Genomic DNA, 17259 nt, shown 5'->3' on the forward strand with positions numbered 1-17259 from the left:
TTTCCTCCCGAGGCGGTCCTTCCCCTGCTTGGGAAGTGCTGGGGGCTCAGTACACCAGGATTGAACTGACTGCGCTGAATCCTGCTGGTCCATCCTTCCCGGAAAGCCCCTCAATTACTCATTTCTCTCGGTTCCCTGGGCCAGGGTTTCAACCCCTTGCACCCGGCTTCTTGGAGCTGTCCAGTGGCGCTCCCTCTTTGAGAGCCGCTTTCCAACACCAACTAGACTTTCTTGCAAAACTTGGTATTTCAATTAGTCTGCAAAGATTTCTGGAGTACTAAGTATGTGGAAGTAGCTTTCTTAGTGTGAGGAAAGCAAGATTTGACTCCCAAGATTTACCTACTTGGAAAGATAAAGATACAAATAACTGTAGTATAAGATAGTATACACTAGGTGATTGAATCAGAAATCTGAGCGTTCAAAGAAGGTAATGACCCTGAGTCTTTGTTTTGTGATGTGGATCAATTTGGTTATGGATTGGAAAAGAGTTTATAGGTTTGGCTGGAAACATCCACAGCTTATTTTAATGATACTGGCAGGCATCTTAAGATTAATGCCACCCTTTTGGTTCTGTGAGCCACACTGGGTGCTGTGTCCTCTATGTACCCCCAGGACTCAAAAGAGCTCTTAAGAGGAGAGGTCTGGTAGCAGAACGTGAACAATGAAACCTCAGGTAAGAAGGTAGAAGATTGGTTTTGCTCCCTGTCTTAGGTCTCTTTGGGTTGCAAACTGCAGAAACCCCGCTCAAACTAGTAGAAGGGGGATTCATTTTGAGGATGCTTGGTTAGGTCATGGAACCCAAGGAAAAAGACTGCGGTGTGCTTGTAAACTGGAACTGGGGACAGAACAAAAAAAATCAGGACCCTCTCTTAACCCCTTGCCTTTACTTCTGTTTGGACTTATGTTTTATATTTCCCTGTCACTGCTGACTGGCTTTTTCTGCTCTCAGATGGCATGACAAAATGTGACTGTCAAGGGCTCCCAGGTTTTCATGCCCTCAAGGGGAGCCTCATGAGAGGCTGACCTCTTTTTCTTGGTTCCACTTCCAAAATGCCAGGGGAAGGACTAATTGGTTCAGATGCCAGTCAGCTTTGGCCAGGAAATAGAGACCGTTTTTAGTAATGTGTGGATGTGAATAAAGATATTGCCTTGAAAAGTGTGAAGTGTTGGCAGAGCTCCAGAGACAGAACAGTAGATGCTTCTTGTTGCCTGCCACTCACCTTGAAATACGACTACTAAGAAAACCACTCTATAAAGAGTGGTAGGCCTGTCCTGGCCATAGTTCATGTCTCAGACTGCTCTTCATTGTGCTCCTTGGCAATGGCTGAGTGGGCAAGAGGTGGAAACGTGATCTAAGGTCATTAGCCTCTCAATGGCTAACAACCACAAAGGTCTTGAGAATTCTAAGTAGGAGACACAGAGACCATGGCCACTTAATTGTGGGTGTTAGAGCAATAAACTCAGGAGGGCTGGGAGTTAAAGACCTTATTGAACCTTGTCTGTACAGAGGAGAATGTTCCGAGAACATTCCTCTGAGAACTCAGTACATTCTCTTGGGGGATGAAGAGGTGCAAGACCCATGTAGCCCTTGGTGGCTTGGTTCCAGCACCATTCTCATTTGTGGTCACCTCCAGGCACATGTCAGATGGCCTGCGTACACAGAAATTATCAATGTAATCTTGCTGTTGGCCATTCTAAATGTCCAAGATGGTATATCCAGGTTCTCTATCAAGATACGTTGCTCTATCTTGATCTCAAGAGCAAGAGATAAAGATGTATGGCACCATCATTATCCTTCAGTATCCAGCAGGATACACAAGTCTATTCATGAAAAAAAAAAAAAAAAATCTGATTGGTAGTGGATCACCATCATAATTGGAGTCCAGAAGATAGTGCCAAATGTGACTTATCCTACTGGTTTGTATGGATTATATTACATAGAGTCAGCCTTGGATGAGTACTATTGGGTCCCTTTACCCTCTTTCTTTTTCTAGTCTTTTGCCCTCCCTACTGGATACCGACTACATTTTTAACAGTCTTTGTAATAAAACCCTGAGAGAATGTTATTCTGGCATTCCCTGTGGACAGGGAAGTTTGGGGAGATCGTTGTTCCCAGCTGTACTCCTGGAAGGATTTTTCAGATCCTCTGAATAAAGCTTCTGTTAGGTAAATGAATCTTTTTCTTGAGAATAGTATTACCTTTCCTGTCTTCCAGTTGCTGTTATGTCACAGATTGTCTCCATATCAGGCCCAAAGATCAGAAGGCCTGGAGAGAAGAGGACGGAGATTCTTCCTCCTGTTTCGGACATATAGTTACACTGTACGGTCTGCCTTGATACTTGACTGCTGGGCTTTTAAGACTCACCCCTCCTTCTTGCCCTTGTGTCTCACACCTGGACAAGCTGATAAGGAAGTCTGAATGCTCTCTCCTTGGGCATTGGCGGGGGATTCCAATCACACAAGCCCCTTCCTGTGGGCATGTGGGCACGCTCACTCTGGCCCTGCCCCCTAACCACAATAAAGACCAGGCTGGTCTCCTTTCCTCCTTTCCTCCTCCCCTCTAGAGCCATTTTGGACCTATTGAGAGACCGGCTCTGCTCTCTCCAGAGACCTCCATGACATAAGTAATAAACCTTTTTATATACCTGGTCTGTGTTTGTGCGTGTGGCATCATCATTCTCAATATTGAAACCAAACTTCGCGTGGGGTCTGTCTCTGCAGGTGACCATGGCACTCTGGACACCCTAGCTCTCTAGCTAATCCTTTATTTCCCATGGGCTTCTGTGATGCCAGCCTGTGCTGTAGGGGCAGCGGTCAGTCAGTCCATCCCGGTTGGTCCTGCTGCCCCTTTTGCTGGAGAAGCAATTGTATTCAGTTCTGGACTGAATTGAATAGCTGGGTATCATTTTGCATATAGCCTCCTAGTTCTATGGAAACTTTAAAAATGACTGTAACAGGGGCCTCTGGCTGGCTCAGAGGAGCATGCGACTCTTGATCTCAGGGTCATGCGTTCAAGCCCCACGTTGGGTATAGAGATTACTAAATAATACACTTAAAAAATGGACTCTAACAAAAAAAAGATGACCCTGAAGAAACTGGCTGGAATTTCTAGCATTTGGTGTTTGACTCCATTTCTTGTGTTGTTGTTGTTGCTGTTGTTTAATTTTTTTTTTAAGTTTGTTTCTTTTTGGGAGAGAGAAAGAGCACAAGCATGTGCGTGTGAGTGGGGGAGGGGCAGAGAAAGAGGGAGAGAGAGAGAATCCCAAGCAGGCTCTGCACTGTCAGTGCTGAGCCCGACTCAGGACTCAATCTCAGGAACTGTGAGATCATGACCTGAGCTGAAATCGAGGGTTGAATGCTTAACCAACTGAGCCACCCAGGTGCTCCTAACTCCATTTCTTGATTGGATAGGACCCAGTCACTTCTTGAACCTCTACTTGGGACCTTTGGCAATCAGGAAAGAATTAGGACAGGAGGCCAGTGCTCTTCATCCCAGTAGGGGACAGATGTCATGAGGCCTAGATGCTGTTTAATTACAGTATCCTTATAATGTCCATTGTATCCTAAAAATAACACCGTAGCTTGCTTGAACATATTTCTGGCCCTTAGAACTAAACAAAACTTGACTAATAGCACTAATACACGAATTTGCTTTTGCTTTTTTATTCTTAACCATATAGGCTCCACATTAGCCTTTAAAAAAAAATGGTAGTATAAGCATCCCTCTGGTCATCTTGAATTTAAAAGTCAGATTGAGTTATTTATTAAGTTGCTTATTTATGTCAAAATACTACAGAGCACAATGCTTATTATAGATTTATAAAACGGAGTAAAAGTTGACTTCATTGTAAACTATTTGATTTTTAATAGTTTTCTGATATGGGAACAGAGCTCTGTTCCCAGGAAGCTGCTAACTCAGGAGCAGAGTTGTGGCACTATCCATAATTTCCATCTCCTGGGAAAGGGTGAATTTACTTCCAGGCTTGCTTTGCTCTTAGTGGGGTATTGAGCATAAGGACTGTTTCACACCTAATGGATATGTAGGGGTTTTTAGTCTGGGTCAGATAACTATGAAATGGGAGTGGTCTCTTTTCATGTTTCCTTCTCTAGCTCTGCCAACTCTGACCTGGGCCTTTTCCAAGAGGACATAGTAGAGGAGAGAATGGCAGCTGTACCTCTAACAGCCAGATGGCAGGTGAGTTGGATTTTCTTCAGTCCGGAGCTTCCTTGCCAGCCTTGAGATTGGTCCCATTTTGGTAGAAGTGGTGCTCTGTAGAAAAGACTAGTACCCTTTCTGGCTTCAGATTCTCTCCCTTCTCACCATACAAGACAGCTGTAGGGATCGTCCTTCTAAAGTTTTTTTTTTTTTTTTTTTTTTTAACATTTATTCATTTTTGAGATTGCGAGAGGCAGAGCATGAGCAGCGGAGGGGCAGAGAGAGAGACACAGAATCGGAAGCAGGCTCCAGGCTCTGAGCTGTCAGCACAGAGCCCTATGCGGGGCTCGAACTCACAGACCATGAGATCATGACCTGAGCTGAAGTTGGACGCTCAACCAACTGAGCCACCCAGGTGCCCCGGGATCTTCCTTCTAGATGGCCCTTCATAAGGCCTTGATGACCAGCCCCGTCCTGTGTTTTGTAATGGTGGGGAAGCAGAGAATTGAGGCAGTTCTGCCCTTAGCAATGGCTCAGGGAGTGCTTAGAGAACTTTCATGAGAATATAAAACTTCTGAATCCTCTAGTCTGGAATATTATCTTCCTTTCAAAGGGACACCATATTTTTTATCCTTTTTCTTCAGTTTTAGCTCTTACAAGTATCCTCTGTTCTTTGTACACTCATCATAGATCTTCCCTTGACTTGAGAACCTGTTGTTCAAACTGAGATCTCATGGATCCATGAGTGTTAGAGCTGAAAGGGAATTTAAAGATCATCTAATCTAATTCTTTAATTGATAGTTTAAAAAATTGAGGCCAGTAACAGTGTCCCTGAAGTTTGGAGGCTCTGTCACGGATATGATGACATGAGGCCATCACCAAGAGTTTCATGCCTCAGGTCACAGACCTGTACCTCTTACTTAAAATATCCAGTGCCCTTACATCATCAGAACAATTTCTTTTTTATTCCGTATGTCTTCTAGTGCTGTAGTCTTTACTCTTCCTCAGTGAGACATAAAAGAAGACACGTAGGTGAGTAAGAACACGTTTGTCTTTTCAGAAGTCACTCAAGTTTAAGGATGTGGCTGTGAAGTTCTCAAAGGATGAGTGGAAGCAGCTGGTCCCTACTCAGAGGGCTCTTTACAGGGAGGTGATGCTGGAGAATTATCAGGGTTTTGTTTCTTTGGGTAAGTATGACTTTCTTCAAAGACTCAGAATCTGCCATTGGGTGTGTGTGTAGAGAATATGTCCCCCCTTTTTTTAAAGTTTATTTATTTATTTTTGACAGAGAGGAGAGGGAGAGGGAGAGAGAGAGAGAGAAGGAGAGAGAGAGAATCCCAAGCAGGTTCTATGCTCAGTGTGGAACCCAACATGGGGCTCAATCTCACTACTGTGAGATCATGACCTGAACCAAAATCAAGAGCCGGACGCTTAACTGACTGAGCCACCCAGGTGTCCCTGGCCCTTCTTTACTTACTGGGGCAGAATTGTACATCTTTAGGTAGATCCCTAGCAAAGGTACAAGTGGTTTGTGAATTTATTTACCTTTCGTTGTTTGCTTGTATTTAACTCATGGCTGTCAGTACTATCAGTAAATGGTCCTTTTGATCTGGATAGAGTCTGAAGGATAAGTGAAGTTTGGTCTGAGACTCTAGCTTTAAGCAAAAAATTGTGTCATATAAAATGGAAAATGGGTACCCCTTTTTCTGGGGATTGTCCTAAGGGGGAAAAATCAGATAAATGTTTATCCCTGTTTTGGCTAAAATTGTGAAACAATGGAAACAGCACAGGTACTTGGTAGTAGGAATTTAGGTAAATAAACCATTGTACATCCATAATGGGCTATAGTATAGGATGGGCCTTGACCATGAATGATATTAGTTAGATTTATAGAGAAAGATAGAGTTAGAAAGATATTAATGATATGTTGTTAAGTGATAAAAGCAGGCTACAAAATGATTGGAACTTGAGTATATTCACAACATATATCTATATGCATAGAAAAAGTGGAAGAATCTACACCAAAATTTTACCCCTAATTGTCTTTGACTAGTAGACTTACAAGTGACTTTTTCTCTTTTTTATATTTCTTAATGGTCTACAATGAACATTACATATTTTTTTAACGTTTATTTATTTTGAGAGAGAGAGCATGAGCAGGGGAGGGGCAGAGAGAGAGGGAGAGAGAGAGAATCCCAAGCAGGCTATGTGCTGTCAGCATATAGCCCCTCATGGGCTCGATCCCATGAATGGTAAAATCATGACCTAAGCCGAAATCAAGAGTCAGGCGCTTAACCAACTGAGCCACCCAGGTGCCCTGAACATAACATATTAAAAAAAAAATTGTTTTAATGTTTATTCATTTTTGAGAGACAGAAAAAGACAGAGCATGAGCAGGGAAGGGGCAGAGAAAGAGTGAGAAACAGAATCTGAAGTAGGCTCCAGGCTCCAAGCTGTCAGTGCAGAGCCCAAAGTGGGGCTCAAACTCACGGAGTGTGAGATCATGACCTGAGCTGAAGTCGGACGCTTAACCGACTGAGCCACCCAGGCGCCTCGAGGAAACATTTTTTAAATGCATAGAGTGATTTACATCATATTTAGTATGGTGGGTACCTCAGTAGGGGAAGGGAGAGGGGATGAAGGAGGGGCTTCAATTTTAGTGTTAATATCAAGTTAGATGGTGGGTTCGTAGCTTTTTGTTTTGGTCTTTATGCTTTTTGTATGTCTTAAACATTTAGTATTGCATTTTAAAACATAAATATAGAAAATTTATGTATGTCACCATATAAATTTATATTATATAACATTTATAAATGTCATTACTTTAAATCATCAAAAACCAAAGACATTATAATTCATTTTTTAAGGATTTCTAAAAAATTGTTCACTGATATTTTTAGTTTTAAGTGTTTAGTATTAACTGCACATAAGTTGAGTCATATTTCTTAAACTATTCCAGTTTGATTTGTTAGTTGCTTCAAATTCAGTATAATTGCACGGAAGTATAATTAAAGGATACAAATCTATTCTTTAAGAAACTACAAAAGAAGATGGGGTAGCTTCTTCACCTTAGTTCCTTGAGGTGCAGAACCTTCTCCATATTCCACTTCTCTAAGCTAAGAATTTTCCCTCAACTCTGAATACTAGTTCCATCTTGGGGAGGTGCCTCCTACATCAGAGAAAAATTAGTGAACTACTTCAATAGATCTAATTCAGATTCTCTAGAAAGTCAGTACCGACTTCCCTTTAGAGAAGAAGAATTAGCATCTTATTTTAGAAATTAGCATATGATTTTTGGATACTGCCATTTTCCTATCTAGAGAATAAGGGGATTTTATTAAACCCTGGGATGGTTGTGAATTTCCATCCCAAACAGCCATTTCTCATTTTGTCCTTTGTGAGCAGGACTTCTAGTTCCTAAACCTGATGTGATTTTCCAGTTGAAAAGAGGTGAAGAGCCATGGACACTTGATTTTCAGGAAGATGAAGAAAGAGAAGCCCCAGGAAGTACTTATTTAGGTATGTGTAAACTAGGCAGATAGGATTTCGATAGACAGTTCACTTGCAGAGACCATTCCTCAGGACCTCTTAGGCCTGTGGAGATGTTCACTGCTTTTGTCTGGAACACTCATTCCCCCAGATAGTCATGTGGCTTTCCTGTCACCCTTTTCAAGTTTTTGCTCAAATGTGCTGCCTTCTCAGTCAGGCCTGCCCTGATGACCCTATCTTTTTTTTTTTTTTTTTTAAGATGTTCAACATCATCAGTCTTTTTTTTTTTAATGTTTATTTATTTTTGAGACAGAGAGAGGCAGAGCATGAACGGGGGAGGATGACCCTATCTTTAATTGCAATCTCTCCATCACCTTCACTATCTAGCTCTCTTCCCAGTCTGTCTTCCTAACGTACTGTATTTTTTTACTTCTTTATTTTGTTCACTGTCTGTCCATACCTGCCCACTAATTAAAATGTAAACTCCATCAGAGGTTTTGTATCGTTCACTACTGTATCCCCAACATTTTGAATAGTACCTGGTACATCGTACGCACTCAGGTATTTATCAGATGAATGAACAGGTAGCAAGGGGGTTGGGGGAAGGTTGAGACCTATTTATAATGAACTCTGATAACACTTTTTTTATCTTTCCTACTTATCCTTTACCATATCTCCTTCCTCTTCCTTTAAAAACCGTTCAGTAGTCATTGACAGTTCACTTTCTCAGGTCCAGGCCGGCCTCTCCACTTACTCTCTGCTGTTTAAACTCATTGACCTGTAATAAACTGCCTAGTCATTTCCATGCTTCTTTGTGCATAGCCTATTTTTCTGCACTCTGTGGTGTTTTATTTGTTTTTTTCTTTGTCTCCTGTCGTGTTGAATATAAGCATCATGAGGGCAGGGACCATGTCTGTCTTGTTCATTAGAGTCCCAGTGACTTCTATTGTGCCTCCCACTTTGTAGGCACCTAGAAAATATATAATGAACGAATAACAGAAACTTGTTTAGTGGGCAAAATGACCACCTTCCACTTCCATCTCTGTTCCTCTGTTTTCCTCTGCCATTTTGCAGCCTCTCTCTGATGCTTTGCTTTTGAGGAGTTACAATAAACCAGGAAGTATTTTATATTCATTCTTTTCTGAACAAAGATAATGTTCTCTTTTTCACTAGCACTAAGACCCAGTCATATCTATATTTTCTATTTGTTTCAGACCAGAATGCTAGACTTGAGAGCTGGGACTCAACTAAAAGCCAGGATATTTCTAAAAAAGGAAAGTTGCAAAAGACACTAATGGAAAAACTCAGAAAAGATGGTCCTCTGGGTCCTGCACTTGGCTCAGAAAACCTCAGGGGCACAAAGAAAGAACATCTATCGGGGGAGATTTTGAAGAAATCCTCCCCCAAGGAGAAGGACTCCAGGCAAAGATCCACTCCTGCCAAGAAAACCAACAGTAAGGGGAGAAACCTTGAATGCAGCATATGTGGGAAGACCTTATATAACCACTTATCCCTCACTCGCCATCAAAGGACTCACACCGGAGAGAAGCCCTACAACTGTAAAGAATGCGGGAAAGCCTTCAGCTATAGAAGTAGTCTTAAGAAACATCTGATGTCTCACACTGGGAAGAGCCCCTTTGAATGCAACGAATGTGGGAAAACTTTCTATGACCGATTAACCCTTACTGAACACCAGCGAACTCATACCGGAGAGAAGCCCTTTAAATGTAACGAATGTGGCAAGGCTTTCTTTGTCCGCTCATCTTTTACTCGCCATCGGAGAATTCATACTGGAGAAAGTCCTTATGAGTGCACAGAATGTGGGAAATCCTTTAGCCAGAAGAGCATCCTCGCTCGCCACAAGCTCACTCACACTGGAGAGCGGCCTTATGAATGCAAGGGCTGTGGCAAAGCCCTGTTTGACCGCTCCTCCCTCATTCGCCACCGGAGAGCACACACTGGAGAGACCCCTTTTGAATGTAATGAGTGTGGGAAAGTTTTCTTTGACCGCTCGTCCCTTAATCAGCATCAGAAAATTCATAGCGGAGACAAGCCCTATGAGTGCACTGAATGTGGGAAAGCCTTCCTTCAGAAAAGACGACTTACTCAGCATCAGAGAGTGCACACTGGAGAAAAGCCCTACGAGTGCAGCGTGTGCGGGAAGGTGTTCAGTTGTAAGTCATCTATCATCCAACATCAGCGACGTTATGCCAGGCAGCCGTCAGAATGTCACAGAGGTGCTCCAGCCCGGCAGGGGGCCCCCACAGAGACTTAAGATGCTTTTATGCAAGATAATGAAGATTTGTGTTTGAGCACCTTCTAACTACTGCATATTCTCATGTCTCCATTTGGTACTAGAGGCTCAATAAATAGTCTTAATGGACCGTGCCATAGACTTCCACTGGGATGCCTCATACTTAATATAATACCCCGAGGATCCCCAAATTGGTCAGAAGCTCTCCAATCAATATGTTTTGTAAGTGTTTGAAGGGGACCCAGAGATAAGCATTGTATGTTTGTATTTATTTATTTATGTATTTATAATTAATTAATTTTTTTAATTTCTAGACCACTCCATAAGAACAGGAACTATTTCATACCTGTGAGCTGCTGTGTCCTCAGTGTGATGCCTGCCACTTATTATATATTTTCTCAATGAATGAATACCTGTGTAGTCATGAGAACTTGAGTCCTCAATCAAAAGCACTTTCCAGAACTAGAGACTTCAGTAAGAAAATTAACATGAAGCTAATACATCTGTAGGACTGTAAATACCTTCATGATAATTGTGCTATTAGCTCTTAATCTACTGTTCTTTGAGGTTCCTGGAGTCCTGGTTTGGGTATGCCCTGTTCTTCACTAGGGACATCATCCAGCATCAGTTGGCTCTTCTGAACTTTGGCTCTTCTGCCCTCTAACCTGACCCTGAACTTTGGCTCTTTTGCCCTCTAACCTGACCTTTGGTCTCTAGTAGACTAACCCATCACCCTTGTTGCCAGGTTAGCGGTTGTGTTTTTGTGTTACATGTGTTTAGTCTCATTGCTAACTAAAATTCCTTAGTGTAGCTCTGCCATTCCATCCATATTTTGACATAACACCTTCCCTTTCTCACAATGTATTCGTGTATAAATGCTGAAGGGAAAGAATATTTATGCCAAAAGTTCTCAGTCCAGTTGCAAGCCAGCTACAGCCATGGCAGCTGGGTGGGGTTCCAGGCTGAAGAAGTCAGCCACAGTGAACCAGGAGATGGCGCTATGTCTAATCTCAAAGAATATCACAAAGCAAAGTTAACTCCAGGCCTAGGTCATCCATGAGCAGTCCTCCTTTAGTACCAAACAGCAGACATGAGGCTGTAGCTGAGAGCCGGGCCACCGGGTCTATGAGACATGATGTCCTTCTTGCCCTCAACATCAGTATCTGTGAAACCAAAATGCAGACTGTCCTATCCACGCCTACACAGTGGAGGCAGAGATTGACTTCCTCACACCTACATCCTGGGAATTCCTGCTTAGTAATAAAGCAGTAATTCCCTGGAGCAGCTGAGAGAACATGAACACCAAGATGAGGACAGGTTCCTCGTGTCTAGGTGTGTTTTTTAAAAAGCACAGTTCTTTCCTTTTCTTTTTTCTTTTTTAAAATTTTTTCAATGTTTTCATTTTATTAAAAAAAAATTTTTTTTTTAAGGTTTATTTATTTTTGACAGAGAGAGAGAGAGAAAGAGCATGAGCGGGGGAGGGGCAGAGAGAGAGGGAGACACAGAATCCAAAGCAGGCTCCAGGCTCTGAGCTGTCAGCACAGAGCCCGATGCAGAGCTCGAACTCACAGACCGTGAGGTCATGACCTGAGCCAAAGTTGGACACTCAACCGACTAAGCCACACAGGCGCCCCTCATTTTATTTTTTAGAGAGACAGAATGCAAGCGGGGGCAGAGGGAGGGGGAGACACAGAATCCAAAGCAGGCTCCAGGCCCTGAGCTGTCAGCACAGAGCCTGACGCAGGGTTCGAAGTCACGAACCGTGAGATCATGACCTGAGCCGAAGTCGGGTGCTTAACAGACTGAACCACCCAGGTGCCCCCAGTTCTTTTCTTTTCTTTTTTTTTCTTTTTTTTTTTTTTTTAATTTATTTTTGGGACAGAGAGAGACAGAGCATGAACGGGGGAGGGGCAGAGAGAGAGGGAGACACAGAATCGGAAACAGGCTCCAGGCTCCGAGCCATCAGCCCAGAGCCTGACGCGGGGCTCGAACTCACGGACCGCAAGATCATGACCTGGCTGAAGTCGGACGCTTAACCGACTGCGCCACCCAGGCGCCCCACTTTTCTTTTTTTTTTAAGTAGGCTCCACACCCAATGTCAGGCTTGAACTCACAACCCCAAGATGAGAGTTGCACACTTGGGGTGCCTGGGTGGCTCAGTCAGTTAAGCGTCTGGCTCTTGGTTTTGGCTCAGGTCATGATCTCCCAGTTCGTGAGTTTGAGCCCTGCATCAAGCTCCGTGCTGACAGTGCAAAGCCTGCTTGGGATTCTCTCTCTTTCCCCCTCTCTGCCCCTCCCCTGATTGTGCGCTCTCTCTCTCTCTCTCACTCAAATAAATAAACTTAAAAAAAAAAAAAGAGTCACATACTCCAAGAGTCACACCAAATAAGCCAGCAAGGCGCCCCTATTTTATTTTAATTTCTTGTACCATATTGGCATTACAATCGATGAAGGATAGAGAATGAGCATGACGCTCTCTTCTTTCATCTTGTTAATGGGCAGGAACCTGGGACCTTAGAAAGGACAAATGGAGTTAATAGTGAAGCCCAATAGCAGAGGCCACAAAAAAATCAGTCCCCATGATGATCAAAGATCTCATGTCCAACCTGCTAAGCATGCCATAAGTATCCTGTAAAGATGTGGATTCCTTTCCTTCCCTTCACACATGTGTCTAAAACCTATGCAAAGTCTGCAGAAGAGGCAATTGACCAAATAAACTAGGATCAACTTATTGAGCCACTTTGTAGAACCTCATGATTAAGCAACCTTGCAATAGCTAGTGTTGATAATAAGCATTAACTAATGCTTACTGTGGCAGAAGCCGTTAGTTGCCTAAGTTGTAGTTGTACTTTTTTTCGTCCTTAACAATAGGAAATCCAAGGCTCTTCTGAGCACAGCAGAGTGCTCAGCTTTATTTCTCAGCCTGTCTTGTAGTGAGGTATGGCTAGTCAGACCAATGAAATACTGATATATCAAATGTCAGGCCAGTAATGTATTGATGTGTCAAATATCAAGCAAATGATATGTTAATATAATTGGAATTTGTTGGACAGGACTTTTGGAGACACCTTCAAAGGGATGAACAGCTAAAAAAAAAAAACCCTTTTGCTTTTGCTCTTCCCTTCTTCTCTACCTGGAATGTGGATTTAGTGGCTGGAATTTCAGCAGCCATCTTGTGACTTTGAGGATATAAGCCATGCCTGAAGGATGGGAAGGGAGAAAAGCAAAAGACTTCTGATTCCTTGGTGATCTTATGAAGACTCCATACCAGCTCTGGACTGCCTAATCCTAATCTTGAATGAGAGAAAATAAACCCTTATGTATTTAACCACTATATTCACAGCCAAAGGAAATTCCTGTTAAAAGTTGATGGGCAGAAGGAATTTAACTGATCAGATTCCTCCTGTTTACCCCACACTTTCAGGTTGCATCATCCAGCCACCCCTAGAGAGGCCAGATCCCAAGCCATTGTGTGGCACTTCAGCAAGCCTGGAAGTGGTGCAAGGAACCAGAAACTGGAGCTGTGCAGTTGTCTGGGCTGTGGCAAGCAACGGGGAGAGACTGGCACTCCCAGCAGATAACTGTACAGCTGGAGGTGGTGCAATCAAATGTCTGAGTTAGTTCACAGGTTCTGGCAGCTGAGTTGGAGCAAAGAGCTGAGGATATGTGCCCAAAGGTAACATGTAACATAACTAGGTACTTGACTCAGGCCTGATTTATTGCCTTTGCTATTTCACTCCCAAGTTTGATTGCCTGTCTCACATCTGCCTTCCTCTCTCAGTACCCGAGACCTTTAGCACCTCTCTCTTCTGTTGAATCTCATGTCCCTGAAACCTCCATCTGTTTGCCACCCAAATCCTACCTTTACATTTCCGGTTTTGCCCTCTTCCAAGGTCACTAAAGGATTCCTTTTATATCCTCTGCATATCCTTTGATATCTCTCTATATATCAATTTCACATCAAAGTAAATGGCCTTTAAAGGCAGCTTCTTAAGGAATGCAAAGATGTGTTCCTGGTGGGATGTTGTGGCAAACACAGACTAAAGGGAAACAGAAGCCCTCAGTAAATTTAGGAAAATTCAAGGACAATCTACCCTTAAGAAACAATGGGGACTCATTGGGGATTTTTATCTTAAAGTGTTCCAGCTCCACTCTACTGTGGGACACCAATTTATGTGCTTGGGCCAGCTGGTAGTGTCTAGGGCTACCTTATTTCTAAAGTAGGGCCTCTGGGGGCACCTGGGTGGCTCAGTCACTAAAGCATCTGACTCTTGATTTCTGCTCGGGTCATGATTTCATGGTTCGTGAGATTGAGCCCCAGTTGGGGTTCCATGCTGACAGCAGGGAGCCTGTTTGGGATTCTCCCTCTCTTCCCCAACCCCTGCCCCCCCCCTGCTCTCTCTGCCCCTCCCCAATTCTAAAAAAAAAAAAAAATCCCCAAAACTTTAAAGTAGGGCCTCTGTAAATAAAAGGAGGGTTACAAAGGACGTCCAAGTTTTCCAAAATCACCCCAAATGAAAGCCAAGAAAAGCAACAAGGACAGTATTAGTTTCGGGCATTTGTACCTTCTCTACAAGTACAGACAATATACTCAGTTGCTGTTTATCTAAGTAGCAGTAAATACTCTGGGATACTCCTCCCATGGAGTTTAATCTGTAGTGTTGGAAGACACCCCCAATAAACAAAATTAATTACATGTTAGAAATAGAAAAGTGCTATGGAAAAGGTCTGGAGGTGAGAGAGCAAGCTCTGTGGATACCTGGGAGTATCTACCCAGGGTGTCTATCCAGGCAGAGGAACAAGCACAAAGGCTCCATAGTGGAAGCATGCTTCATTCAATTGAAGAATGACAGGCCAGTATGGCTGCAGCGGAACAAATAAGGGGAAAGTGGTAGAAGATGAGATCAGAGAGTTAGTGTGGATGATGGAGATCTTGAAGGGCTCTGTGGGCCATTGTAAGGACTTTGGCTTTGTTTGGAGATAGGAGAGCAGGTGTGTTGAGAATAGGATAAACAGGGCAAGAGTAGGAGACCAGTTGGCAGGCATTTGTAGTGATCCAGGCAACAGATGACGGGTGCTTAGACCAGGGTGGCAGCACTGGAGGTGGTGAGAAGTGGTCAGATTCTGTATGTATTTTGAGAGTACAGCCAACAGGATTTGCAGAGGAACTGGATGTGGGTTGTGTGATAAAGAGAATGATGACCACAAGCTGTTTGAACTGGGCAACTAGAAGGACGAGTTGCCATTTACTGAAGGAGGGAAAACTGCAGGAGTAAGAGTTATGGCATTGGGGGAGGAAGGATCTCAAAAATTCAGTTTTGAACGTCCTATACTAGAGATATTCATTAAACAAGTAAGGAGTTGAGGAGACAGCTCAAGGTCAGAGGAGAAACCCATGCTGGAGATATATTGGGAGTTGATCACATTTGGATGGTATATAGAACATCTAGATTGAACAAGATTACTGAGAAGTGTTCACAGAAAAAGAAGAGCGGTCCAGGGATTCCAACATTTAGTTGGTTTCCAAATGAGCAGCTTCAGCATCCCTTGGGAACTCGTTAGGAATGCAAATGCTCAGGTCCCACTCCAGGTTCCTGAATAAGGGTTGAGTTTAGCACTGTTTTAACAAGACTTCCAGGTGGTCATGGTACAGTTTGAGAACCACTGGTTTAGAGGCTGCGGTTACTTTATATCATCTCTGTCCCCGCCACAATGGGCGGACTGATAATGGGCGCAGAAAGGAAGCGATGCGGCGGCCTCTCCTCCCCAGGAAGCACCGATGCGGCGGCCTCCCCTCCCGAGGGAGCACCGCCGGTAGAGAGGGAATCCAGGGTAGGTCGGGGGTGGCGCCCTTGGCTCGTCACAGTTGCGGGGCAGTGAACGTCCTCTGCGAGGCGGGAGTTAGTGCGGCCGAATACATCTTCTGAGCCGGGGCCCAGCGTCCGCATCCAAGAAGGAGGGCCTAACACGCTTGGAAGGGTTTCTCAGGGGCCTAATTCTCTCGGCGACCCAATAAGTGCGCGACTTCAGTACAGTGCCGGCCGGGAGTGGGGAGGTTCGCCTGGCCAACATCCCGCAGAGTCCTCTGGGAAGCGGCCACCGGTGACGTAGGCCGCGCCCCGCGGAGGATTCTGGGAGTCGTAGTTCAGCCTCGAGATCGGGCCGGCTCAACTTGGCCCGGCCGGCTCTTAGATGCCTTTGTTGCTAGGCCGGGGCTGCTTCTGCGTGGTGCGGGAGGTCGAACCTGGGGTGGAGGAGGCCTAAGCGCGGGTCCTTCCAAGTCTGAGTGGACGGAAGGAGGGCGGCGGGAGGGCCCCGGGGTGGCGCCAGGCTGCCCTGCGAGGGTCGCGCGCGCGTTCCCGGGCCTCTGAGTGCACCAGAGCGGCGGACCCCCGGGGTCCCTCGCGCGTTCGCTGCGCCCTTCTTCCGCGGCCGTCGTCGCCTGCGCGGGCCAGGGGAGGGAGTCTCCATGGAGCCTGGGGGCAGAGGTGAGAATTTCGGAGGGATGCAGCCGCAGAGCCTGCTGGAGAGAAAAGAAGGGAAAGGCTGCCCTCTGGCTGGGGCAGGCTCTGGAAGGAGAAGCATCACCTCTTCTCTGTGAGACGACAGCCCTTTCCAACTGGTTGGTTTCCCGTTAGGGTTTTGAGGGAGAGCCCGCTACCCCATTGCCTGCGCGTCTTTAGGATGATGTGTGCCTCCCTTGTCCCCCAGATCACCAGATTTGACAATTTGGCTTTTTTTAAAAAAAATTTTTTTTTAACGTTTATTTATTTTTGAGACAGAGAGAGACAGAGCATGAACGGGGGAGGGTCAGAGAGAGGGAGACACAGAATCTGAAACAGGCTCCAGGCTCCGAGCTGTCAGCACAGATCCCGACGCGGGGCTGGAACCCACGGACCGGGAGATCATGACCTGAGCCGAAGTCGGCCGCTTAACCGACTGAGCCACCCAGGCACCCCGACAATTTGGCTTTTGATAATGACTTCGTTTTGTCCTCACAGGAACCCTGTAAGGTGGTAGGAAGAAGATTGTTGTACCCATTTGCAGATGCAGAAAGTGAGGTTTCTAGAAGTCACAGGATTTGTTTAGAAGACTGGATTTTTTTCCTCCCATAAGACTCATCGCTTTTCTAAGAATGCCAGTATTATATCTGAAAAGCCAGTGTTCAAAAGGAATTTACTAGTCTTCCTTCATCCTGTGATTCTGGAATAGGACAGGAATGAACCATTAAGTGAGGAACGGATGGACAGACTCTTGAGTATTACTTTGTCATTCAGCAGATGATAGATAGAAATAACGTATTTAATTTATGTGTCTAGATGTTCACTGCAGAGTTCTACTAGAATTTAAGGGCAGAGGA

At 44.5% G+C, this 17259-nt stretch overlaps 1 protein-coding gene across 1 annotated transcript in view; it reads left to right on the forward strand.

Annotated features, from left to right (window-relative positions):
• ZNF2 (zinc finger protein 2) overlaps positions 1-13815 on the forward strand; it is a 36555-nt gene extending 22740 nt beyond the window's left edge. Inside the window, exons 7-13 of the mRNA XM_042930334.1 lie at positions 2216-2320; positions 4111-4195; positions 5217-5343; positions 7562-7675; positions 8860-10121; positions 10214-10373; positions 13324-13815. Of these exons, the coding sequence (XP_042786268.1) occupies positions 2216-2320; positions 4111-4195; positions 5217-5343; positions 7562-7675; positions 8860-9920 (1492 nt within the window). The 3' untranslated portion in view covers positions 9921-10121; positions 10214-10373; positions 13324-13815. The remainder of the gene's footprint in view (positions 1-2215; positions 2321-4110; positions 4196-5216; positions 5344-7561; positions 7676-8859; positions 10122-10213; positions 10374-13323) is intronic.
• The last annotated feature ends 3444 nt before the right edge of the window (positions 13816-17259 follow it).

This window comes from Panthera leo, chromosome A3 (genome assembly GCF_018350215.1).
Source record: "Panthera leo isolate Ple1 chromosome A3, P.leo_Ple1_pat1.1, whole genome shotgun sequence".
NCBI lineage: Eukaryota > Metazoa > Chordata > Mammalia > Carnivora > Felidae > Panthera > Panthera leo.